The sequence below is a fragment of the Tachyglossus aculeatus genome, chromosome 8 (assembly GCF_015852505.1).
Source record: "Tachyglossus aculeatus isolate mTacAcu1 chromosome 8, mTacAcu1.pri, whole genome shotgun sequence".
Taxonomy (NCBI): domain Eukaryota; kingdom Metazoa; phylum Chordata; class Mammalia; order Monotremata; family Tachyglossidae; genus Tachyglossus; species Tachyglossus aculeatus.
The window spans coordinates 36,787,637-36,813,221 of record NC_052073.1 but is presented as its reverse complement, the minus strand read 5'-3'; the positions used below and the strand labels follow the sequence as shown (position 1 = coordinate 36,813,221).

At 52.4% G+C, this 25,585-nt stretch overlaps 1 protein-coding gene across 5 annotated transcripts in view; it reads right to left on the bottom strand.

Moving 5' to 3' along the window:
* DNMT3B (DNA methyltransferase 3 beta) overlaps positions 1-25,585 on the bottom strand; it is a 102,994-nt gene that overhangs the window by 12,838 nt on the left and 64,571 nt on the right. For 3 of the 5 annotated variants that reach the window (XM_038750338.1, XM_038750337.1, XM_038750341.1), the window contains exons 5-17: positions 24,783-24,932; positions 21,626-21,796; positions 21,278-21,436; positions 18,427-18,534; positions 18,099-18,240; positions 17,462-17,587; positions 13,951-13,995; positions 12,135-12,214; positions 10,448-10,560; positions 8,131-8,314; positions 5,840-5,924; positions 2,538-2,683; positions 354-444 (exon numbers count right to left, since the gene is read on the bottom strand). In XM_038750338.1, the coding sequence (XP_038606266.1) occupies positions 354-444; positions 2,538-2,683; positions 5,840-5,924; positions 8,131-8,314; positions 10,448-10,560; positions 12,135-12,214; positions 13,951-13,995; positions 17,462-17,587; positions 18,099-18,240; positions 18,427-18,534; positions 21,278-21,436; positions 21,626-21,796; positions 24,783-24,932 (1,600 nt within the window). The remainder of the gene's footprint in view (positions 1-353; positions 445-2,537; positions 2,684-5,839; positions 5,925-8,130; positions 8,315-10,447; positions 10,561-12,134; positions 12,215-13,950; positions 13,996-17,461; positions 17,588-18,098; positions 18,241-18,426; positions 18,535-21,277; positions 21,437-21,625; positions 21,797-24,782; positions 24,933-25,585) is intronic. The other 2 variants (XM_038750339.1, XM_038750340.1) reach the window with 2 other exon arrangements.

Sequence of the window (25,585 nt, the reverse complement as noted above, 5' to 3'; positions counted from 1 at the left end):
ACCTGATCACCTTGTATCCCCCCAGCGCTTAGAACAGTGCTTTGTTTTGTTGTCTGTCTCCCCCTTCTAATAATAATAATAATGATGGCATTTATTAAGCACTTACTATGTGCAAAGCACTGTTCTAAGTGCTGGGGGGATACAGGGTGATCAGGTTGCCCCTTAACAAATACCATCATTATTATTATTATTATTATTATTATTATTAACACCCCGCCCTCATTTCCGGACCGCTGGGGCGTCCGACTTGGCTGCTTCCTCTCGGGGTCGTCTCCCCCGCGCCCAGGACGGAGACGCCCCCCATTCCGGCCGTCATCCAGGGATGTCCCCCGGCCCCCCCATCCGATCCTCACCATACAGACCCTTCCTGGCGGGATTCACGTTGGAGAGGTCGTTGCAGGGACTTCCGCCGATCACCAGGTCGAAGGGGCCCCACTCGTCGATCTAGGCCCCGGGAGAGGACGGAGAAGAAAAGCGATTTAAAAATAAATAAAAATCAGAACGCGGCCCCCCTTTCGGGCCCCGGGATCGGCCCGGATCCTCCGGGGATAGAAGACAAACGTTCGGGGGGACGGCAGGCCCGGCAGGCCTACCGGCCCGGGATGAAAGAGCCCGGGCTTTGGAGTCAGAGGTCAGGGGTTCGAATCCCGGCTCAGCTGGGTGACTTTGGGCAAGGCCCTTCGCTTCTCTGGGCCTCAGTTCCCTCATCTGGAAAATGGGGATGAAGACTGGGAGCCCTCCGTGGGACAACCTGCTCACCTTGTAACCTCCCCGGCGCTTAGAACAGTGCTTTGCACATAGTAAGCACTTAATAAATTCCATTATTATTATTATTGTAACCTCCCCAGCACTTTAGAACAGTGCTTTGCACACAGTAAGCACTTAATAAATGCCATTATTTTATTATTATTGTAACCTCCCCAGCGCTTAGAACAGTGCTTAGCACATAGTAAGCACTTAAATGCCATTATTACTATTATTATTATTGTAACCTCCCCAGCACTTAGAACAGTGCTTTGCACATAGCAAGCACTTAATAAATGCCATTATTATTAGTAGTATTATAACACCCCCAGTGCTTAGAACAGTGCTTAGCACATAGTAAGCACTTAAATGCCATTATTATTATTATTTATAACCTCCCCAGAACTTACAACAGTGCTTAGCACATAGTAAGCACTTAAATGCCATTATTATTATTATTATTATTGTTGTTGTAACCTCCCCAGGTTTAGAACAGTGCTTAGCACATAGTAAGCACTTAAATGCCATTATTATTATTATTATTATATTATTATTATTATTGTTGTAACCTCCCCAGCGCTTAGAACAGTGCTTTGCACATAGTAAGCACTTAAATGCCATTATTACTATTATTATTGTAACCTCCCCAGCGCTTAGAACAGTGCTTTGCACATAGTAAGCACTTAATAAATGCCATTATATTATTATCATTGTAACCTCCCCCATACTTAGAACAGTGCTTTGCACATAGTCAGCACTCAATAAATGCCATTATTATTATTATTGTAACCTCCCCAGCACTTAGAACAGTGCTTTGCACATATAGTAAGCACTATTATTATTATTATTATTGCAACCTCCCCACCACTTAGAACAGTGCTTTGCACATATAGTAAGCACTATTATTATTATTATTATTATTGCAACCTCCCCAGCGCTTAGAACAGTGCTTTGCACATAGTCAGCACTTAATAAATGCCATTATTATTATTATTATTATTGTAACCTCCCCCACACTTAGAACAGTGCTTTGCACGTAGTAAGCACTTAATAAATGCCACTATCATTATTATTATTGCAACCTCCCCAGCACTTAGAACAGTGCTTTGCACATACAGTAAGCACTATTATTATTATTATTATTGTAACCTCCCCAGCACTTAGAACAGTGCTTTGCACATATAGTAAGCACTATTATTATTATTATTATTGTAACCTCCCCAGCAGTTAGAACAGTGCTATGCACATAGTAAGCCCTTAATAAATGCCACTATTATTATTATTATTATTATTGTAACCTCCCCAGCACTTAGAACAGTGCTTTGCACATATAGTAAGCACTATTATTATTATTATTGTAACCTCCCCAGCAGCTAGAACAGTGCTTTGCACATAGTAAGCACTTAATACATGCCACTATTATTATTATTATTATTGTAACCTCCCCAGCACTTAGAACAGTGCTTTGCACATATAGTAAGCACTATTATTATTATTATTGTAACCTCCCCAGTGCTTCTAGAACAGCGCTTAGCACATAGTAAGCACTTAATAAATGCCATTATTATTATTATTATTGTAACCTCCCCAGCGCTTAGAACAGTGCTTTGCACATATAGTAAGCACTTAATAAATGCTATTATTATTATTATTACTGTAACCTCCCCAGCGCTTAGAACAGTGCTTCGCGCATATAGTAAGCACTTAATAAATGCTATTTATTATTATTATTATTACAGGCCCCTCCCACCCGGTCCACCCCCCCACTCCCGGGGGGGAGGGTCGGCCCTCACGTGTCTCTTGGTGATATTCCGGACGTCGTGGACGTATTCGATGTTCCCCTCGTGCCGGACGGTGCCCAGGGCGATGGAGTCTTCGCAGATCTCCGAGGCCACGTACTTATCCACCTTGATGCCCAGGTCCTTGAGGACCAGATAACCTAGCGGGGGGCCACGGAGGGCTGAGGGCCTCATGGGGGTCCCCACCCCACCCCACTCCCCCCCCCCCCAACGCCCTCCTCGGTCTCCCACCCGCTCGCTGGGCGACCTCGGACAAGTCGCTTCACTCCTCTGGCCCTCAGTTCCCTCATCTGTAAAATGGGGACGGGGAACGCGCGCCCCACGGGGGCCCGGGACGGTGTCCGACCCGATTCGCTCCGCTCCATCCCGGCGCCTGGTACGGTGCCCGGCCCGTAGTAAGCGCTTAAATATCAAAATTATTACCATCGCAATATTATTGTAACATCCCCAGAGCTTAGAACAGTGCTTTGCACATAGTAAGCATTTAATAAATGCCATTATTATTATTATTATTGTAACCTCCCCAGCGCCTAGAACAGTGCTTGGCACATAGTAAGCATTTAATAAATGCCATTATTATTATTATTATTATTGTAACCTCCCCAGCGCTTAGAACAGTGCTTGGCACACAGTAAGCACTTAAATGCCATTATATTATTATCGTAACCTCCCCAGCGCTTAGAACAGTGCCTAGCACATAATAAGCACTTAAATGCCATTATTACTATTATTATTATTGTAACCTCAATATTGTAACTACAATATTGTAATTTATTCAAGGGGTGAAAATTCAACTGATCCGTCCCTCAATTTAGAGGGGGCAGAGAATAATAATAATAATGATGGCATTTATTCACGCTGGGAAGCAGCGTGGCTCAGCGGAAAGAGCCCGGGCTTTGGAGTCAGAGGTCACGGGTTCAAATCCCGGCTCTGCCAATTGCCAGCTGGGTGACTTTGGGCAAGTCACTTCTCTAAGCCTCAGTTCCCTCATCTGGAAAATGGGGATGAAAACTGTGAGCCCCCCCATGGGACAACCTGATCAGCTTGTATCCCTCCCAGCGCTTAGAACAGTGCCATTATTATTATTATTTATTTATTAAGTGCTTACTATGTGCAACAAATGCCATTATTATTATTATTATTATTTATTAAGCACTTACTATGTGCAACAAATGCCATTATTATTATTATTTATTAAGCACTTACTATGTGCAACAAATGCCATTATTATTATTATTATTTATTAAGCACTTACTATGTGCAACAAATGCCATTATTATTATTATTATTATTAATTAAGCACTTACTACATACAACATATGCCATTATTATTATTATTATTATTGTTTATTAAGCACTTACTATGTGCAACAAATGCCATTATTATTATTATTATTATTATTATTACTTATTAAGCACTTACTATGTGCAGCAAATGCCATTATTATTATTATTATTATTCAAGCACTTACTATGTGCAACAAATGCCATTATTATTATTATTTATTAAGCACTTACTATGTGCAACAAATTCCATTATTATTATTATTATTTATTAAGCACTTACTATGTGCAACAAATGCCATTATTATTATTATTATTATTTATTAAGCACTTACTATGTGCAAAGCACCGTTCTAAGCGCTGGGGAGGTTACAAGGTGATCGGGTTGTCCCACGGGGGGCTCCCAGCCTTCATCCCCATTTTCCAGACGAGGGAACTGAGGCCCAGAGAAGTGAAGTGACTTCCCCAAAGCCACCCAGCTGACAATTTTAGACCGTGAGCCCACTGTTGGGTAGGGACCGTCTCTAGATGTGGCCAACTTGGACTTCCCAAGCGCTTAGTCCAGTGCTCTGCACAGAGTAAGCGCTCAATAAATACGATTGATGGATTGATGGATTGACAACTGGCGGAGCCGGGAGGGGCAGAACTTCGACTTCAACTTATTTGGAGAAATTCAAACCCAGTTGAATCCCAGTTTAGAGGAAGCAGGTGAAATTCAACTGAGCCCCCAACCCCAATTTAGAGGAAGCGGGCGGGCGGAAATTCAACCACAATTTAGAGCCATAAGAGGCCTCCCAAAGTGTCATAAATTCAGTTATTACCCTCCCCCTCCATTTTGAAGAAGAAATAAGCAAACAGACCCCCGGGGCGGAAGAAATTCAATAAAACCATTCAATTTAGGGGAAGCAGGCAGGTCCTGGGGACGGAAATTCAACCCCCAGCACCGTACTAAGCGCTTGGGAGAGTCCAGTACAGCAACAGACAGGCACAATCCCTGCCCACGACGAGCTCGGGCTTGAATTGGGCCGGAGAATCAATCAATCAATCGTATTTATCGAGCGCTTACTGTGTGCTAAGCGCTTGGGAAGTCCAAGTCGGCGACACGTAGAGACCGTCCCTACCCAACAGCGGGCTCACAGTCTAGAATGAGAGGAGCCCACCTTGTAGACTGTAAGCCCGCTGTTGGGTAGGGACCGTCTCTATATGTTGCCGACTTGGACTTCCCAAGCGCTTAGTCCAGTGCTCTGCACACCGTAAGCGCTCAATAAATACGATTGATTGATTGATTATTTTCGCCTGTCTACTTGTGTGGTTTCGTTGTCCGTCTCCCCCTTCTAGCCCGTGAGCCCGCTGTCGGGTAGGGACCGTCTCTAGATGTTGCCGGCTTGGACTTCCCAAGCGCTTAGTACAGTGCTCCGCACATAGTAAGCGCTCAATCAATACGATTGAATGAATAAAAATCCCCCCCCCCCCCGACCCCAGCCAAAATTTAGGGGAAGCAAACGGCCTTCCAGTGTAGAAATTCAGTAGCGGCCCCCTCCCTCATTTAGAGGGAGCAGAAATTCAATTGCCCGCCCCTCAATTTAGAGAAGTAAGTAGTCCTTTGATGGCAGAAATTCAAACAGAGGAAGGGACAACCTCCCAAGGCGGAAATTCAATTGACTGAACGCCCCCCACTCAATTTAGAGGAAGCAAAGGCGGGAGGGAGGGAAGCGAATTCAAGAATTCCCCTCAAATTTGGAGGAAGCACGAAATTCCACGACCTTCTCACTCCCAGAGCTGTGGTCTATCCACTTCGCCAACACTACGATTATTGTCCTTTTAATTCATTCATTCAATCGTATTCATTGAGCGCTTACCGTGGGCAGAGCACTGTACTAAGCGCTTGGGAAGTACAAGTTGGCAACAGATAGATGTCTGTCCCTCCTGACGGATTCCTTGACGCTCAAGGAATCCAAGGAATCAATCCTCACGATTGATTGATTGATTGATTGATTGATTGGTCTCCTCACCTGTCGCTATGCCGTCAAACAGGGAGAGCACTCTGATTGGCCGCCTCCGTTCCGCAGGGACCGCTGGGTAAATCTTAGGCGCCTCCTGCCAATGAAATGGAAAGAGATTAGTGCTTAGTACAGTGCTCTGCACACAGTAAGCGCTCAATAAATACGATTGAGTGAATTAATTATCTAGCACAGTGCCTGGCACATAGTAAGCGCTTAACAAATACCAAAGACCCGGGTTCTAATCTCGGCTCCGGACGGCCGTGTGACCTTGGGCCAGTCCCTCTGTCTGGATCAAGGGGCTCAGATGGATGGTGAGCCCGCTGTCGGGTAGGGACCGTCTCTATATGTTGCCAACTTGGACTTCCCAAGTGCTTAGTACAGTGCTCTGCACACAGTAAGCGCTCAATAAATACGGCTAAATGAATGAATGAATGAAGAGAAGCAGCATGGCTCAGTGGAAAGAGCCCGGGCTTTGGAGTCAGGGGTCATGGGTTCAAATTCCGGCTTCGCCAACTGTCAGCTGGGTGACTTTGGACAAGTCACTTCACTTCTCTGGGCCTCAGTGACCTCATCTGGAAAATGGGGATGACGACTGTGAGCCCCCCGGGGGACAACCTGATCACCTTGTAACCTCCCCGGCGCTTAGAACAGTGCTTTGCACATAGTAAGCGCTTAAGAAATGCCATCATTATCGTTATTATTCCCCGCAGCCAATGTGAGCTCTCTCTACATCTGGGACATTTTAATTTTTTCCCCCATCCTCCCCAGATGGAGATCCCATTCTCTCTGTTTGATAATATATGTTGCCAACTTGTACTTCCCAAGTGCTTAGTCCAGTGCTCTGCACACAGTAAGCGCTCAATAAATACGATTGATGATGATTGATGATAATAATAATAATAATGGCATTTATTAAGCGCTTACTATGTGCAAAATACTGTTCTAAGCGCTGGGGAGGTTACAAGGTGATCAGGTTGTCCCACGGGGGGGCTCACAGTCTTCATCCCCATTTCATTCTTTCATTCATTCAATAGTATTTCTGAAGTGCTTACTGTGTGCAAAGCCCCGTACTAAGCGCTTGGGAGAGTCCAATACAACATTAAACAGACACATTCCCTGCCCACAATGAGCTGCCAGTCTAGCGGGGAGACTGTACCCAACCTAATTACCGCCAGTGGGTCATATTTATCGAGCACGTCCTGTGAGCACAGCCCGTACTAGGCGCTCGGGAGAGTACGCTATACCAATAACAGACCCATAATAATAACGATAATTGTGGTATTTGTTAAGCGCAATGAGCGGACAGGTCCGGGGGCTTCAGTCAAATGACGTATTCTGAATTTCACAGTGTCTCGTAAATCAGTCGTATTTATCGATCAGTCCTGTCCAATCTGGCGCCATCGCCTTCGCCGTGCCTTCCCTTCCCCACAGCACCTGTATATATGTATATATGTTTGTACGTATTGATTACTCTATTTATTTATTTATTTTACTTGTACATATCTAATCTATTTTATTTTGTTAGCATGTTTGGTTTTGTTCTCTGTCTCCCCCTTTTTAAACTGTGAGCCCACAGTCTAAAGCGCTTGTTGTAAGCGCTTAACAAATAATAATAATAATAATAATGGCATTTATTAAGCGCTTACTATGTGCAAAGCACTGTTCTAAGCACTGGGAAGGTTACAAGGTGATCAGGTTGTCCCAGGGGGGCTCACAGTCTTAATCCCCATTTTAAAGATGCGGTAACTGAGGCCCAGAGAAGTGAAGCGACTTGCCCAAAGTCACCCAGCTGGCAATTGGCGGAGCCGGGATTTGAACCCATGACCTCTGACTCCAAAGCCCGTGTCCTTTTCCACCGAGCCACGCTGCTTCTCTAAATGCCATTATTACTATTATTATTGTTAATAATCCCTGTTTTCCAGATGAGGTAACGAGGCCCAGAGAAGCCAAGTGACCTCCCCAAGGCCACAAGGCAGACAAGTGGCGGGGCCGGGATTAGAACCCATGACCTCTGGCTCCCAAGGATGAGAACCCACGCCCTTCTGACTCCCCCGGCCTGTGGTCTATCCACTTCGCCATGTGGCTGAACTAGCCTGTGAGCCCGTCGTTGGGTAGGGACCATCTCCATATGTCTCCAACTTGTACTTCCCAGTGCTCTGCACACAGCAAGCGCTCAATAAATACGACAGGATGAATGAATCGCCGGGCCCCTCGCTGTGCCGAGTGAATGAATGAATGAATGAATGAATGAATGAATGATGCGTCCATCCTTCCGTGGGCCTCCAAACGGGGGTCCTTACGTATTCCTGGCCCTTGTCGTTGGTGAAGAAGTCCTGGAGCCGCCGGTTCCAGTCATGGCGCCGCTGCAGGGCCCCGTGGCTGCGCTGGGGTTGGCACATGTAACAGCTCCACGGCTCCTGCTCCTTGGCGTTGGCCGACGTGCCCGGCCCCACGAGCACCTCCAGGCACTCCACGCAGAAGCACCTGTGCCCACGGGGACAGGGCGGCGGAGGGGCAGGAGACCCGCAGGATCGCCGTCAGACGCGCCCCGACTCGGCCTCGCCGGGCGCGGGGCGGTCTGGGTCCGCCCGCCCCCTCCTCCGTCTCGGTTCCCAGGCGGGTTCTCCCGTGTTGTGCCATCCCTCGAGCCGAGCCTGGCACTTTGGGGGGCTTCTGGGCTCAGCTTCTCACTGTTTTGCCCCTCCGCTGCACTCCCCCTTTCTCCCCATCCCCCCTGCTCCCTCTTCTCCCTTCCTCCCCTTTCCACCAGATCCCTTCCTACCCATTCTCTCTCCTTCCCTCCTCCCTCTTTTCTTATTCTCTCCTCTCCCTCCTTTCCCTTCCCATTCTCCCCTCTTTCCCTTTCCTTTTTCCCCATTCTTCCCTCTCCCTTCTTTCCCTTCCCTCCCCATTCTCCCTCCTTTCCCTTCCCTCCCCATTCTCCCTTCTCCCTCCTTTCCCTTTCCTTCCCTTCTTCTCCAGTCTTGCCTCTCCCTCCTTTCCCTTCCTTCCCATTCTCTCCCTCCCCATTCTCCCCTCTCCCTCCTTTCCCTTCCTCCCCATTCTCCCCTTTTCCTCCTTTCCCTTCCTCCCCATTCTCCCCTCTTCCTCCTTTCCCTTCCTCCCCATTTTCTCCCTATTTTCCCATCCTTCCCAACCTCACCTCCCCGCTTTTCCCTTCTCCTCCCACCTCTCCCCTCTCCCATACCTGCTGTGTGATTTTGGGCAAGTCACTTCCCTTCTCTGTGCCTCAGTTCACTCATCTTTAAAATGGGGATTGAATCCTACTCCCCCCTACTTAGCCTGTGAGCCCTGTGCGGGACAGGGACTGACTAGTTAAGATTATGCCAACTGATTAACTTGTTTCCACCCTATTGCTGCTTCTCCCCCCTCACCCTTCATCTCTCCCCATTTCAATCTCTTTTCCTCTCCCTCTTTTCCCTTCTGCTCCCTTCCTTCTTCTCCCTTGTCTTCCCTCCTTCCTCTTCTCTCTACTTCTCTTCTTCTCCCTTGTCTTCCCTATCCCCCCTCCACTTCCCTCTCCCCCTTCGTTTCTCCTCCCCTCCTTTTCATCTACCTCATCTTCCCTCTTCCTTTCTTCTTCTCCCTTGTCTTCCCTATCCTCCCTCCACTTCCCTCTACCCCTTCTTCTTCTCTTCTCCTCCCTCTTCCTCTCCCTTTCTTCTTCTCCCTTGTCTTCCAGATCCTTCCTCCACTTCCCTCTCCCTTCTTCTCCTTTGTCTCCCTCCCTTTCCCTCTCCCTACTTCTCCCTCTTCTTCTCCTTCCCTCTCCTGCTTCCTCTCCATCTTCCTCTGCCTTTTTTCCCTTCTATTCCTCCACACCTCCCTTCCCTCTCCGCTCCCATTCCCTCCTCTCCCCTACTTCCCTCCCTCTCCTTCCCTCTTCCTCTCCCTTTCTTCTTCTCCCTTGTCTTCCCGATCCTTCCTCAACTTCTCTCTCCTTCTTCCTTTCTCTTCCTCTCCCTCTTCTTCTCCCTTGTCTTCCCTGTCTCCCTCCCCTTCCCTCTCCCTTCTTCACCATCTTCCTCTGCCTTTTTCCCCTTCTGTTCCTTCCCCACCTCCCTTCCCTCTTCCCTCCCATTCCCTCCTCTCCCCTACTTCCCTCCCACCTCCCCTCCTTTCCATCTCCCTTCCCCCTTCCCTGTCCCCCTCCCCTCATTAATAATAATAATGATGGTATTTGTTAAGTGCTTACTATGTGCAAAGCACTGTTCTAAGCACTGGGGAGGTTACAAGGTGATCAGGTTGTCCCACGGGGGGCTCACAGTCTTCATCCCCATTTTCCAGATGAGGTCACTGAGGCGCAGAGAAGTGACGTGACTTGCCCAAAGTCACCCAGCTGACAGTTGGCGGAGCCGGGATCTGAACCCCTGACCTCTGACTCCAAAGCCCGGGCTCTTTTCACGCTGCTTCTCATTAGAGAAAGCAGAGATCCTCCCCGGCCCTGGGGGGCAGATGGAGCCAACCGCGAAGGGCATCATCATCACCATCGCGGCTGGGGAAGTGAAATGGCATCTCCTTCAGCTCCGGCTGGGCCTACCCACTCTCAGGTTGGGGTTGGGGGGCTGGGAGGAGGAGAGGGGGGTGGTCTCTCACCTACAGCAGCTGGTATTGCTACAGAGCAACAGCTCCCGCCCCTCGCAGCAGACGGTGCAGTACGACTGGTAGCCGTCGTCGTCGTACATGTAGAACAACTCCAGGAAGCGGTCCTGGGGGGCGGAAGGGGAGGGACAGGAGAGGGGCAGGGTTGACCGACAGCCCGCTGCGGGGGTCCGAAGGACCAGTGGACCCCTGGCCCACGTCATCCCCCGGGCCTGGAATGCCCTCCCTCTGCCCATCCGCCAAGCTAGTTCTCTTCCTCCCTTCAAGGCCCTACTGAGAGCTCACCTCCTCCAGGAGGCCTTCCCAGACTGAGCCCCTTTCTTCCTCTCCCTCTCGTCCCCCTCTCCATCCCCCCCATCTTACCTCCTTCCCTTCCCCACTGCACCTGTATATATGGATATATGTTTGTACATATTTGTTACTCTATTTATTAATTTATTTATTTTACTTGTACATATCTATTCTATTTATTTTATTTTGTTAGTGTGTTTGGTTTTGTTCTCTGTCTCCCCCTTTTAGACTCTGAGCCCACTGTTGGGTAGGGACTGTCTCTATATGTTGCCAACTTGTACTTCCCAAGTGCTTAGTACAGTGCTCTGCACACAGTAAGCGCTCAATAAATACAATTGATGATGATGATGATGAGTGGAGAGAGTTGGCCGTTGTCCTGTACAGTGCGCTCAATAAATACCGCGACTGCCATTAGATCGCTAGATGGCTAGTCCCCTTCTAGACTGTGAACCCACTGTTGGGTAGGGACCGTCTCTATATGTTGCCAGCTTGTACTTCCCAAGCGCTTAGTACAGTGCTCTGCACACCGTAAGCGCTCAATAAATACGATTGATTGATTGATAGAGCGGGAGGTCTTTGTCAACCCCTGTGGGTCCCTTCTCTGCTCTGCTTTTTCCTAAGCGCTCAGCACGGCGCGCACTGCTTGATAAATAATAATAATGTCATTTATTAAGCTCTTACTATGTGCGACGCACTGTTCTAAGCACCAGGGAGGTGATCAGGTTGTCCCACGGGGGGCTCCCAGTCTTCATCCCCATTTTACAGATGAGGTCACTGAGGCCCAGAGAAGTGAAGTTACTTGCCCAAAGTCACACACAATTGGCGGAGCCGGGGTTTGAACCCGTGACCTCTGACTCCCAAGCCCGGGCTCTTTCCACTGAGCCACGCGGCTCAGTGGCCATGACTACTACTTAGACCCCTAGAGCGGATCTCTTCTTTATTCTGTATTTCCCATGGACCCAGTGCCAGGCACTGTACTAAGCGCCGGGGTAGACACAAGCTAATCGGGCTATAATAATAATGGCATTTGTTAAGTGCTTACTATGTGCCGAGTACTGTTCTCAGCACTGGACTGGACGTAATCCACATCCGACGTGGGGCTCACAGTCTAGACCGTCAGCTCGTTGTGGGCAGGGAACGGATCTATCGACGCTGTTGTGTTGGACCCTCCCGAGCGCTTAGTATAGTGCTCTCCATACAGGAAGTGCTCGATAAATTTGCTCTATTTATATTGATCTATTTATACTGATGTCCGCCTCCCCCTCTCGACCGCCAGCTCCTTGTGGGCAATAAAACTGTGGTATTGGACGACTCTCCCAAGCGTTCAGTCCAGTGCTCCGTGCCCGGTGGGCGCTCAGTAAATAGCGCTGGGGGATGGATTGATTCGTACCTTGCAGGTCTGGCAGAGGCCCCCCTCAAAGAGCGGGTGGAACGTAGCTGAATTCTTCCTACCACATGACAGGCAGCTGTCTGGAAGAGGGGAGCGGGGTGTGGAGGGGACAAACAGTAGCCATTACATCATTTCCTTTCTCCTCTCGTCGCCGCCACCCCGGCTGACATCACCCTCTGTCTCCCTAATGCCATCCCCCCGAAAGGGCCACCCCCTGGGGACCCCCGGCTTCCTCTCTGGAGTTCAGCCCGATCCCGTCCCTCTTCGTATCCGACAGACTGACCGCTCCCCAAACCCTCCCGAAGGGACATCTCCACCAAGAGGCCTTCCCTAAGTCCTGATTTTCTCTTCTCCCACACTCTCCCTTGGCTGTGTCCCCTTTCAGTACTTGATAATCACTCCAGCCTCAGAGAGGAACAGAGAGAAGACAGAGAGACAGAGAGCAAAGTGAGGGGGAGAGGAAAGAGAAGGGGTGATGACAGAAAGGGAGAGAGGAAGGAGGGAGAGGGGAAAGAGGAGGGGAAAGGAAAAAGGAGGGAAAGGAAAGGAGGGAAAGAGGGAGAGAGGAAAGAGGAGGGGAAAGGAAAAAGGAGGGAAAAGAAAGAGGAGGAGAGAGGGAATAGGGAGCGAGAGGAGAGGTGGGGAGAGGAAAGAGGAAGGAGAAGAAAGAGGAGGGTGAGGAAAGAGGGGAGAGGAAAATGGGGGGAAGGAGGGAGAGGAAAGGAGGGAGAGAAAAGCAGAAAGGGAAGAAAGGGAGGAAAGGGCTGGGGGAGAGGAGAGGGCTGGGGGGAGAGGAAAGGCAGGGAGGGGAGGGAGAGAAAAGCAGAAAGGGAAGAAAGGGAGGAAAGGGCTGGGGGAGAGGAGAGGGCTGGGGGGAGAGGAAAGGCAGGGAGGGGGGAAGAGAGGAAAGAGGAGGGGAAAGGAAAAAGAAGGGAAAGAAAAGAGGAGGGTGAGGAAAGAGGAGGGAAAGAGGGGGAGAGAGGAAAGAGGAGGGGAAAGGAAAAAGGAGGGAAAGGAAAGAGGAGGGGAGGTGAAAGGAGGAGAGAGGAAATAGGGAGCGAGGAGAGGTGGGGAGAGGAAAGAGGAAGGAGAAGAAAGAGGAGGGTGAGGAAAGAGGGGAGAGGAAAATGGGGGAAGAGGAAAGAGGAGGGAGAGAGGAAAGGAGAGAGAGAAAAGCAGGAAGGGAAGAAAGGGAGGAAAGGGCTGGGGGAGAGGAGACGGAGAGGGCGGGGGGAGAGGAAAGGCAGGGAGAGGGGGAAGAGAGGAAAGATGACGTGATGAAAGAGGAGGGAGAGGAAGAGAGGAAAGGCGTACAGAGGAAGAGGAAAGGGGGCAGGAAAATGAGAAAGAGGAATGGGAGAGAGGAAGGGTGGGGAAAAGGGGAGAGGAAAAATAGGAAGAGGAAGGCAAGAGAGGGCGAGGTAAGGGAGAAGAAAGCGTGAGGGAAGAAGGGGTGAGAGGAAAGATGGGGGAGAGAGGAAAGGTGAGTGAGCAGGGAGGGAGTAGGAGAAGAGGCAGGAAAGAGAACCAGATGAGGACTTAGAAAATCAGGTGAGAACTTTGACGGGATGACCACACCAAGCCCTCACCCTTCAGCCCACCCCCGAGAGGGCTGCAGAGCGGGGTTCCCAACTGAGCCCCCTCAACACGGGGGTGGCCCAGGACCCAGGTAGATGCCCAGGGGGGCCACTCCCCCCGCTCCCGGGGGTAGGGGCGAAGCCAGACCAGCTGCCGGCCCAAAACCCCGAGGCCACGGCCATCTGGCTGAGTCTTTTTTCAGGCTGAGACCCGGCCCGTTGGGGATTTCAACCATTACCTTCGAGGCACTTCTTGTTGTTGGTCACGTCGGACACCATTTGTTCTGTTGGCAGGGACAGAGACGGGGAGAAAACGGCTTCAGGGAGAGCCAGCAGCCGCTGACTGCCTTGCTTTCTCCTGCTCCTTCTCCCTTTTTCTCTGTGTCTCTACATTCCTCTTGCTGTCTCTCTAGCCTCCGTCTCTCTACCCTCTCCCTTTTTCTGTCTCTCTACCTTCTCCCTCTCATTGTCTCTATCTCTCCATCATTTTCTCCTCTCTCCCTCCCTCCCCTCTCCTTTTCAGTCTCTTATCTCTCTACCCTCTCTGTCTCTGTCCCTACCTTCTATCTCTGTGTCTCTCCAGCCCCAGTCCCCGAGAACGACTGAAGCAAAGTGAACCCCTCACGAAAAGTGCCCACTGGGTCACTTTAATAATAATAATAATGATGGAGAACGACTGAAGCAAAGTGAACCCCTCACGAAAAGTGCCCGCTGGGTCACTTTAATAATAATAATAATGATGGCGTTTGTTAAGCGCTTACTATGTGCGAAGCACTGTTCCAAGCGCTGTTGGGCAAGTCACTTCCCTTCTCTGTGCCTCAGTTCCCTCATCTGGAAAATGTGGTGGAAGACGGGCCCGCTCGTGGGACAGGGACCGTGTCCAACCTGATTTGTTTGTATCCACCCCAGCGCTTAGAATAATAATGATGGTATCTGTGATAATAACAGAATAATAATGACGGTATTTGGTAAGCGCTTACTATGTGCAAAGCACTGTTCTAAGCGCTGGGGAGGTTACAGGGTGATCAGGTTGTCTGTAAAGCGCTTACTAAGTGCCAAGCACTGTCCTAAGCGCTGAGGTAGATACAAACTAATCAGGTTGTTCCATGTGGGGCTCACAGTTTTCCTCCCCATTCTACAGATGAGGTCACTGAGGCACAGAGAAACAAAGTGACTTGCCCAAAGTCAAACAGCAGACAAGTGGCGGGGCCGGGATTAGAACCCACGTCCTCTGACCCCCAAACCCGGGCTCTATCCACTAAGCCCCGCTGCTTCACAGAATAGTGACCGGCACACAGTAAGTGCTTAAATACCATTACAAAAAAGGACAAATTTATGAAAAGAAACCCCCTTCCAGGCATCTTTTTGGATTTGAGTGAGCCTTGAGAGCCTTCCCCTCGGCCTACATGCATCCCCCTTCTAATTTACGGATTCCTTCCACACCAATCCCAGTGGAGCTGCCATTTTATCCCAGCCGGTGGAGTCCCCTCGCTAAAAGAATTAATGATAACGGGTGGCCGAGACGGCCGCGGGGCTGATGAATATTCACGATCGGGAGAAATAATGGCGTTCGGATTGTCCTGAGAGGGGAGAGCGTCCTCCGGGCCTCAGGCAGACTGGGCCCTGAAGAAGCTTTGGCCGAGGGCCTGGGGGGAATCGCGGGAGAGGCGTGAAGGGGAAGCTCGCTCCATCTTCTCCGAGAGAAGGGGAAGCTCGCTCCATTTTCTCCGAGAGAAGGGGAAGCTCGCTCCATCTTCTCCGAGAGAAGGGGAAGCTCGCTCCATCTTCTCCGAGAGATGGGAGAGCGTCCTCCGGGCTTCAGGTGGACCGGGCCCCGAAGAAGCTTTGGCCGAGGGCCTTGGGGGAATCGCGGGAGAGGCGGGAAGGGGAAACTCGCTCCATCTTCTCCGAGAGAAGGGGAAGCTCGCTCCATCTTCTCCGAGAGACGGGAGAGTGTCCTCCGGGCCTCAGGCGGACCGGCCCCGAGGAAGCTTTGGCCGAGGGCCTTGGGGGAATCGCGGGAGAGGCGGGAAGGGGAAGCTCGCTCCATCTTCTCCGAGAGAAGGGGAAACTTGCCCCATTTTCTCCGAGAGATGGGAGAGCGTCCTCCGGGCCTCAGGCGGACTGGGCCCCGAAGAAGCTTTGGCCGAGGGCCTTGGGGGAATCGCGGGAGAGGCGGGAAGGGGAAGCTCGCTCCATCTTCTCCGAGAGACGGGAGAGCATCCTCCGGGCCTCACGTGGACCGGGCCCCGAAGAAGCTTTGGCCGAGGGCCTTGGGGGAATCGTGGAAGAGGCGGGAAGGGGAAGCTCACTCCATCTTCTCTGAGGGACGGGAGAGCGTCCTCGGGGCCTCAGGCGGAACTGGCCCGGAAGAAGCTTTGGCCAAGGGCCTTGGGGGAACCGCGGGAGAGGCGGGAAGGGGAAGCTCGCTCCATTTTCTCCGAGAGACGGGAGAGTGTCCTCCGGGCCTTCGGCGGATTGAGCCCCGAAAAAGTTGGCTGAGAGCCTTGGGGGAATGGCGGGAGAAGCGAGAAGGGGAAGCTCGCTCCAACTTCTCTGAGAGACGGGAGAGCGTCCTCGGGGCCTCAGGCGGACTGGGCCTGGAAGAAGCTTTGGCCAAGGGCCTTGGGGGAATCGCGGGAGAGGCGGGAAGGGGAAGCTCGCTCCATCTTCTCCAAGAGACGGGAGAGCGTCCTCGGGGCCTCAGGCGGACTGGGCCCGGAAGAAGCTTTGGCCAAGGGCCTTGGGGGAATCGTGGAAGAGGCGGGAAGGGGAAGCTCACTCCATCTTCTCCGAGGGACGGGAGAGCGTCCTCAGGGCCTCAGGCGGACTGGGCCTGGAAGAAGCTTTGGCCAAGGGCCTTGGGGGAACCGCGGGAGAGGCGGGAAGGGGAAGCTCGCTCCATCTTCTCCGAGAGACGGGAGAGCATCCTCGGGGCCTCAGGCGGACTGGGCCTGGAAGAAGCTTTGGCCAAGGGCCTTGGGGGAATCGCGGGAGAGGCGGGAAGGGGAAGCTCGCTCCATCTTCTCCGAGAGAAGGGGAAGCTCTCTCCATCTTCTCCGAGAGACGGGAGAGCATCCTCTGGGCCTCAGGCCCGAAGAAGCTTTGGCTGAGGGCCTTGGGGGAATCGCAGGAGAGGCGGGAAGGGGAAGCTTGCTCCATCTTCTCTGAGAGAGGGGGAAGCTCGCTCCATCTTCTCCGAGAGACGGGAGAGCATCCTCGGGGCCTCAGGCAGACAGAGCCCCAAAGATGCTTTGGCCAAGGGCCTTGGGGAATCGCGGGAGAGGTGGGAAGGGGAAGCTCGCTCCATCTTCTCCGAGAGACGGGAGAGCGTCCTCGGGGCCTCAGGCGGACCGGGCCCGGAAGAAGCTTTGGCCAAGGGCCTTGGGGGAACCGTGGGAGAGGCGGGAAGGGGAAGCTCGCTCCATCTTCTCCAAGAGACGGGAGAGCATCCTCGGGGCCTCAGGCGGACCGGGCCCAGAAGAAGCTTTGGCCAAGGGCCTTGGGGGAACCGCGGGAGAGGCGGGAAGGGGAAGCTCGCTCCATCTTCTCCGTGCGAGCAGGGGGGCTCTGGGTTTTGTGGGGAGTATCGGGGAGGGTGGGAGTGTGTTTATTGGGAGAGAGAAAAGCGTGGGCAGAGTTAGTTCGCCTCCGAGAAGTGGCAGTCCTCTCCTCGGCCACCCCTTCCTCCCCCAGACACCCCGACTCGCGATCCTCCACCGAACACCCACCCCCATCCTCCCCGGGCACCTCGGCTCCGATCCTCTTCGGCGCGCTCCTTGCCGTTGTTACACAGGTTGGTCTTGAGCCTCTTGCTCGGGGGGCAGGACTCCACGACGGCCGAGTCGGCATGGCGGGACTTGTGCGCTCTGTTCTCTGCAAGGACAGCGCTCCGTCTAGCCAACGCCGGGCACCCCAGAGCCGGGCCCGTGCCGGGGGGGTGCTCACTACAAGGCCCCGATCGGCCCCGGATGGTTTGGGGGCAGGGAAACATGTCCGCCAGGGGTGGACTCTCCCAAGCGCTTAGTACAGTGCTCTGCACCCCGGAGTAATTAATCAATTGGTTGATTGACTGGAAGCCCCTAGAGGGAAGGGCAGTCTTAGCTTGACTCTGTACACAATGTAGGTGCTCTCTATAATAATAATGATGGCATGATATGGCGTAATAATGATGGCAGGGAAACGGGCGGGAAGATACAGACTCTCACAGGAGGCTGGGGAAATCCAGAGAAACTGAGGCACTGCAGATCTGCAGGCCCCCCACCTGACCTCTGACCTCCCGCCATGACATCCGACAGAGCCCGAGACAAGCGCCTAGTCCAGTGCTCTGCACGCAGTAGGCGCTCAATAAATACGACAGCACGAATGAACGAAAGGCAGCCCCCACCTGAGGTCTTGGGGGGTCTCAGCCCCTCGAAGCCCATGGGCTGGAAGCCCCCGTGGGCCCAATCCACCATCGGCTTCAGCCGGTTTTCCAGGGAATCCCCGGCGCTGCCGGGAAAGGTTTTCCCGGCACGGTTCCTCGCCACCTGTGGGGGAGATGCCAGGGGGAAGACGGGAGTCCATCGGTGTTTTAGTGTCCCGTCCCCACCTGGGATGCTGGCATTCCCACCCCGGAGGATGCCGGGAGTCCCGCCCCAAAGGATGCTGGGAATCCCGCCCCAAAGGATGCTGGGAATCCCGCCCCAAAGGATGCCAGAGCCTTTTCTCCTCACCTCCAGGGCGTAGAACATGGCCTTGCGGTAAGACACCAGCTTGTTGAAAGTGGCTGCGTTGAAGTGCTGACTGAAGGCCGCGAGTCCCACCAGCTTGTCCGCCGAAACCTGGACAGGACGTGACTTACTGGGCGCCGACCGTGCGCGCGGCACTGTACTGAGCGCTTGGGAGCGGACAACTGAACGACAGACAGACACATTCCCGGCCCACAGCAAGCCGGCTGGCTCAGACCGGGAGACCCGCTCGGACGGGGGACAGGCTGATTCGCCTGTGCCCACCCCAGCGTTTAGTACGGTGCCTGCTACATACTAAGCGCTTAAATACCACAATGATTTATTATTTCTCTGGGCCTCGGTTCCCTCATCTGTAAAATGGGGATTAAAATGTCAGATGCTGCCAATATGTTAATATGCCAATATATATGTTGCCAATTTGTACTTCCCAAGCGCTTAGTACAGTGCTCTGCACATAGTAAGCGCTCAATAAATACGATTGATGATGCTGTAGTACAGTGCTAAGCACTTTTTACAGTGCTTTCCACATAGTAAGTGCTCAATAAATACGATTGAATGAATGAATGAATGAATGAATGAATGGAAACAAATAGTTTAGGAGTGGATTAGATTTCTGATCAGGAAACCCACAGGGTAACAGTGGGGATTAATAACAATAATAATAATTGTGGTGTTTGTTATGCACTTACTATGTGCCAGACATTGAGTTTGGTTTTGTTCTCTGTTTCCCCCTTTTAGACTGTGAGCCCGTTGTTGGGTAGGGACTGTCTCTATATGTTGCCAGCTTGTACTTCCCAAGCGCTTAGCACAGTGCTCTGCACACAGTAAGCGCTCAATAAATACGACTGATGATGATGATGATGATGATGATTAAAACTGGGAGCCCGGTGTGGGACAGGGACTGTGTCCAAGATGATGAGCTTGGATTTACCCCAGTGCCAGGCACTGTAATCAATCAATCAATCGTATTAATTGAGCGCTTACTGTGTGCAGAGCACTGTACTAAGCGCTTGGGAAGTCCAAGTTGGCAACATCTAGAGACGGTCCCTACCCAACAGCGGGCTCACAGTCTACAAGGGGGAGACAGAAGACAAAACAAAGTTCTGGGAGTCAGAAGGGCCTGGGTTCTAATCCTACTTCTGCCCCTCTGTTGGTTGTGTGACCTTGGTTAAGTCACTTCCCTGCGTGTCGGGGTGCCCTTGGGGTTCCCCCTATTGGCCACGAGGGAGAATTGCCACGGGGGGATTTTCCATTTTTCAGGGGAAATCGGAGGGAGTCAGGAGGACCTGGGTTCTAATCCTGCTCTGACACTTGTCTGCTCTGTGACCCTGGGTGAGTCCCTTCCCTTTTTTTAAGTGGCATTTTTTAAGCGCTTACTATGTGCAAAGCACTGTTCTAAGCGCTGGGGAGGTTACAAGGTGATCAGGTTGTCCCACGGGGGGCTCACAGCTTAATCCCCATTTTCCACATGAGGGAACTGAGGCCCAGAGAAGTGAAGTGACTCATCATCATCATCAATCGTATTTATTGAGCGCTTACTGTGTGCAGAGCACTGGACTAAGCGCTTGGGAAGTCCAAGTTGGCAACATATAGAGACAGTCCCTACCCAACGGTGGGCTCACAGTCTAAAAGGGGGAGACAGAGAACAAAACCAAACATACTAGCAAAATAAAATAAATAGAACAGATATGTACAAGTAAAATAAATAGAGTAACAAATATGTACAAACATATATACAATATATACAGGTGCAGTGGGGAAGGGAAGGAGGTAAGATGGGGTAGGAGGGAAGGAGGTAAGACTCGCCCAAAGTCCCACAGCTGATGTGTGGCGGAGCCGGGATTTGAACTAAGCGCCTGGGAAGGACAAAGCCTTTGGAGTCAGAGTTCATGGGTTCAAATCCCGGCTCCGCCAATTGTCGGCTGTGTGACTTTGGGCGAGTCACTTCACTTCTCTGTGTGTCTCCGTGTGGGAGGTGGCGGAGCCGGGATTTGAACCCGTAACCTCTGACTCCAAAGCCCGGGCTCTTTCCGCTTCTCTAGAGAAGCAGCGTGGCCTAACAGAAAAAGCCCGGGACCCGGGCGTCGGAAGGACGTGGGTTCTCATCCCGGCTCCGCCACCTGTCTGCTGGGTGACCTTGGCCAAGTCACTTCACTTCTCTGGGCCTCAGTTTCCTCATCTGCAGAATGGGGATTCGATCCCTGCTCTCCCTCGGAGTTAGCCCGAGAGCCCCGTGAGGGGCTTGCTTATCTTTTATCCTCCCTAACGCTTAGGACGCTCAATCAATCAATCATATTTATTGAGCGCTTACTGTGGGCAGAGCACTGTACTAAGCGCTTGGGAAGTACAAGTTGGCAACATCTAGAGACGGTCCCTACCCAACAGTGGGCTCACAGTCGGAAAGAAATACGCTCAATAGGCTCAAGAAATACGACTGAGTGAACGGATGAATAAACAAGTACCGTCGCTGTGTAGCACTGGGGAAAGCAGAGATTGGGGATGGTACTGGTGCTTTTATTTTATTTGCTTTCATTCATTCATTCAATCGTATTTATTGAGCGCTTACTGTGTGCAGAGCACTGTACTAAGCGCTTGGGAAGTACAAGTTTATTTATTTATTTTATTTTCAAATAAAAGAACGATGTACATTTTAATAGAAGTACAGTTTGGGTGGTCTTTTTTTCACTCCAGGCCTGAGGCTCTGCCCCCGGCCTTCCTTCCCCGCTCTATCAATCGGTCGGTGGTATTGATTGACAATAAAAATCATAATAATGGCTGGGGGGCGGGAGGGTGGGCGAGAGGGGAAGAAGCGGAACTTGGGAGCCCCGAAACTCACCTCGGAGAATTTCCCATCGCCAAACCACTGAACCCACCGCATCCCGGAGATGGCCTGCCGTTTGGACGTCAACTTCCAGGACACGATGATGGCGGGCCACCAGGAAAACCCCTTGATTTTCCCCCAGACCAGCTCGCCGATTCCAAATTCCTTCCCATCCTGGAGAGGGGGAGAGATGAGACTTTACCGAGGGGGAAACTGAGGCTCGGAGTAGACGCTTTCCAGTAGGCCCGCGGTCTCGCCCCCAAGTCCCAGGCAGAGAGGATTCTTGGATCCCGAAGGAGGGAGGAGAGGAGATCGAGACTCCCTTAATCCCTCGCCCCCCACACCGGGAAGACCCCGCCGGACCTGGTATTCCCCTGGATCGGCCGGCTCCCGGCTCCCGGGCTCCTGAGTCTTTCCGTCTGCGCTGCGGAGCGAGGACACCTTCGGCTCTTCGTCCTCCTCCGTGAGGTCGATGAGGGGGCAGCTGCTCCCGGCCGGAACCTGGACCGCCCCCGCCGCCCGCCTCCTCGTCACCTGGATGGGGACACACAGCCGGGAATGCCGGAGGGGCGGGGAAAACCGGGAAGCGGGCAAGACCCACCCCCCACCTTCCCTCCAAGCCCCTTCCCGGAGTCCTCGGAAGGCGGACGCGACCGAGTGGGCCGGAGGCGCGGCTGAGGCGTGAGGAGGAGAAGGGAGACGCGGAAAGAAAGCCTGGCGGCCGGCAGGAAGCGGAAGAGCTCGGCGGGGAGTGGCGGAGGCGGGAAAGGGGGCGACGGACGCGATCCTCTCACGACGAGATCCTCGCTGGGGGGGAAAGACGACGGCGCGCGATTCCATCCCGCTCCCTGACCTCGACAGCGTCCCGTCTCCCTCTCCGAGACGGAGGAAGAAGAGGGGGGCTGCCGTCTTAGGGTCGGGATGTGGGGAGAGACGGAGAAGATTCCGGGAGTCCGAAGAGCCAGCGGAGGGAAAACCAGGAGAACCAGAGGAGGAGGAGGAGGAGGAAAACCAGGGAAGTCGGCCGCCCCGGGGGCGGGGATCGGGTCTACGGACTTCGTCGGACTAGCCCTCTCGCATCCGGAGGATGCTCAGGAAATACTCCCGATTGACGGATGGATTGGGAGCTCCTCGAGGGGCTATAATACACTGCCCGCCCAAGCGCTCAGCACAGCGTTCTGCGCACGGCAGGCGCTCGATAAATACAGTTGATTGACAGTTGTCACAGCCACAGTGGCCCTCCTACCTCGGGGACGGGGTGGGGAGAAGCGGACCGTTTTCCCAGTGGGCGATGCCTGGTCTTCAATAATAATAATAATAATAATACCGGGGCATTGGTTTAGAATTTACCGTGTGCCAAGCACTGTACTAAGCGCTGAGGGAGTGATCAGATCATCAGGTTGGAACAGTGCTTTGCACATAGTAAGCGCTTAATAAATGCCGTTATTATTATTATTATTATTAGCAGGTCCCACATGGGGCTCTCAGGCTAGAGAGGAGGGAGAGTGGGTTTTGAAAACCCATTTTGCAGCCGAGGGAACTGAGGCCCAGAAGGGAAGTGACTTGCCCAAGGTCACGCAGGGCGGAGCTGGGAGGATGATGATGATGATAAGAATTGTGGTATTTGTGGTGCTTACTATGTACTGAGCACCTCTCCGCATGTTTTGTTTTGTTGTCTGTCTCCCCCTTCTAGACTGTGAGCCCACTGTTGGGTAGGGACCGTCTCTAGATGTTGCCGACTTGGACTTCCCAAGCGCTTAGTACAGTGCTCTGCACACAGGAAGCGCTCAATAAATACGACTGAATGAATGAGTGAGCACTGTACTAAGCTCTGGGGTGAATATGACATCATCACCATTACACATGGGATTGCCAGTCTAAGAAGGAGGGACAACAGGGACTGGATCTCCACTTTGCAGATGGGGGAACTGGGGCCCAGAGAAGTGACTTGCCCAAGGTCACACAGCCGACAAGGGGCGGAGCCGGAATTAGAACCCGCGGCCTTCTGATTCCCAGCTCTGGGCTCTTCCCGCTGCTTCTCTAAAAGAAGTGAAGTGACTGGGCTAAGGTCACACAGCCAACCCGGGTCCTTCTAATTTTAGGTCCGGGCTCTTTCCGCTGCTTCTCTAAAAGAAGTGAAGTGACTGGGCTAAGGTCACACAGCCAACCCGGGTCCTTCTAATTTTAGGTCCGGGCTCTTTCCGCTGCTTCTCTAAAAGAAGTGAAGTGACTGGGCTAAGGTCACACAGCCAACCCGGGTCCTCCTAATTCCCAGCTCTGGGCTCTTCCCGCTGCTTCTCTAAAAGAAGTGAAGTGACAGGGCTAAGGTCACACAGCCAACCCGGGTCCTTCTAATCTTCAGGTCCGGGCTCTTCCCGCTGCTTCTCTACAGGAAGTGAAGTGACTGGGCTAAGGTCACACAGCCAACCCGAGTCCTTCTAATTTTCAGGCCCGGGCTCTTCCCGCTGCTTCTCTAAAAGAAGTGAAGTGACTGGGCTAAGGTCACACAGCCAACCCGGCTCCTTCTAATTTTCATGTCCGGGCTCTTCCCGCTGCTTCTCTAAAAGAAGTGAAGTGACTGGGCTAAGGTCACACAGCCAACCTGGGTCCTTCTGATTTTCAGGCCCGGGCTCTTCCCGCTGCTTCTCTAAAAGAAGTGAAGTGACTGGGCTAAGGTCACACAGCCAACCCGGGTCCTTCTAATTTTCGGGTCCGGGCTCTTCCCGCTGCTTCTCTAAAAGAAGTGACTTGCCCAAGGTCGCACAGTGGACAAGGGACGGCATCGGGATTAGAACCCAGCTCCTTCTGATTCCCAAGTCTGGGCTCCTTCCACTAATAACAATAATGATGATGGCATTCGTTAATAATAATAATAATAATAATGCCATTTATTAAGTGCCTACTCTGTGAAAAGCACTTTTCTAAGCTCTGGGGAGGTTATAAGGTGATCAGGTTGTCCCACGGGGGGCTCACAGTCTTCATCCCCATTTTCCGGATGAGGGAACTGAGGCCCAGAGAAGTGAAGTGACTCGCCCAAACTCACCCAGCTGACAATTGGCGGAGCCGGGATTTGAACCCATGACCTGACTCCAAAGCCACTGAGCCACAGTGCATAGTAAGTTAAGCACTTTCTATGTGCAAAGCGCTAGGCCAAGCTGCTTACCCATCAATCAACAGTATTTATTAAACGCCCACCGAGGGCTCTGTACGAGCCCGCTGGTGGGTCGGGACCGTCTCTATATGTTGCCAGCTTGTACTTCCCGAGCGCTTAGAACAGTGCTCCGCACACAGTAAGCACTCGATAAATACGATTGAACGAATGAATGAGGGCCCACTGCTCAGTAAGTATGATTGAATGAATGAATGAGGGCCCACTGCGGGCAGGGCTCTGTACTGAGCGCCGGGGCGCGTCCGACAGAGCCAGGCGTGGGCCCGGCCCCGCCCCGCGGGGAGCGTCCAGTGGAGCGGCGGAGGCGGCCCCGGCCGGAAAGCCGGACTGGGGTCTCCGATGGAAACAAACCCGGATGGGCGGGGGGTCCTTGGGGGTCTCCGGACTGATGCCCGCTCTGCGTCTCCTGCCGTGGACTGCGGGCCCGGCCTGAAAGAACACGCGCGAGGAGGGTCTTTGCCTCAGACTGCTCTCCCTCCCTGCGGACCCTCGGGGTCTCACCTAAAAAAATCGAGAGAGGACAGGGCTTGGTGAGCGGGGACTGGGCTGGGCTCCCTGGACTCGGTCCGGCCCTAATCGTACTTGTTAAGCGCTCACGACGCGCCCGGCACTGAACTAAGCGCTGGGGGGGATATCCTTCCGTCTACCCCAGCGCTTAAAACAGTGCTCTGCGCATAGCAAGCGCTTAACAAATGCCATTATTATTAGACTGTGAGCCCACTGTTGGGTAGGGACTGTATATGTTGCCAACTTGTACTTCCCAAGTGCTCTGCACACAGTAAGCGCTCAATAAATACGATTGATTGATTGATTATGAGGTAATCAGGTTGGCTCCCGTGGGGCTCACGGTCTTCATCCCCCTTTTACAGACGAGCGAACGGCGGCCCAGAGACGTGAAGTGACTTGCCCGTGGTCCCCCAGCTCATTGTGGGCAGGGAGTCTGTTAAATAGTGTTAATTATAATAATAATTATGGTACCTGTAAAGCGCTTATTATGTGTCAAGCACTGTTCGAAGCGCTGGGGTAGACACAAGTTAATCGGGTTGGACACAGTCTCTCTCCCACGTAGGGCTCACACTTGCCATCCCCCTTTTACAGATGAGGGAACGGCGGCCCGGAGACGTGAAGTGACTTGCCCGTGGTCCCCCAGCTCG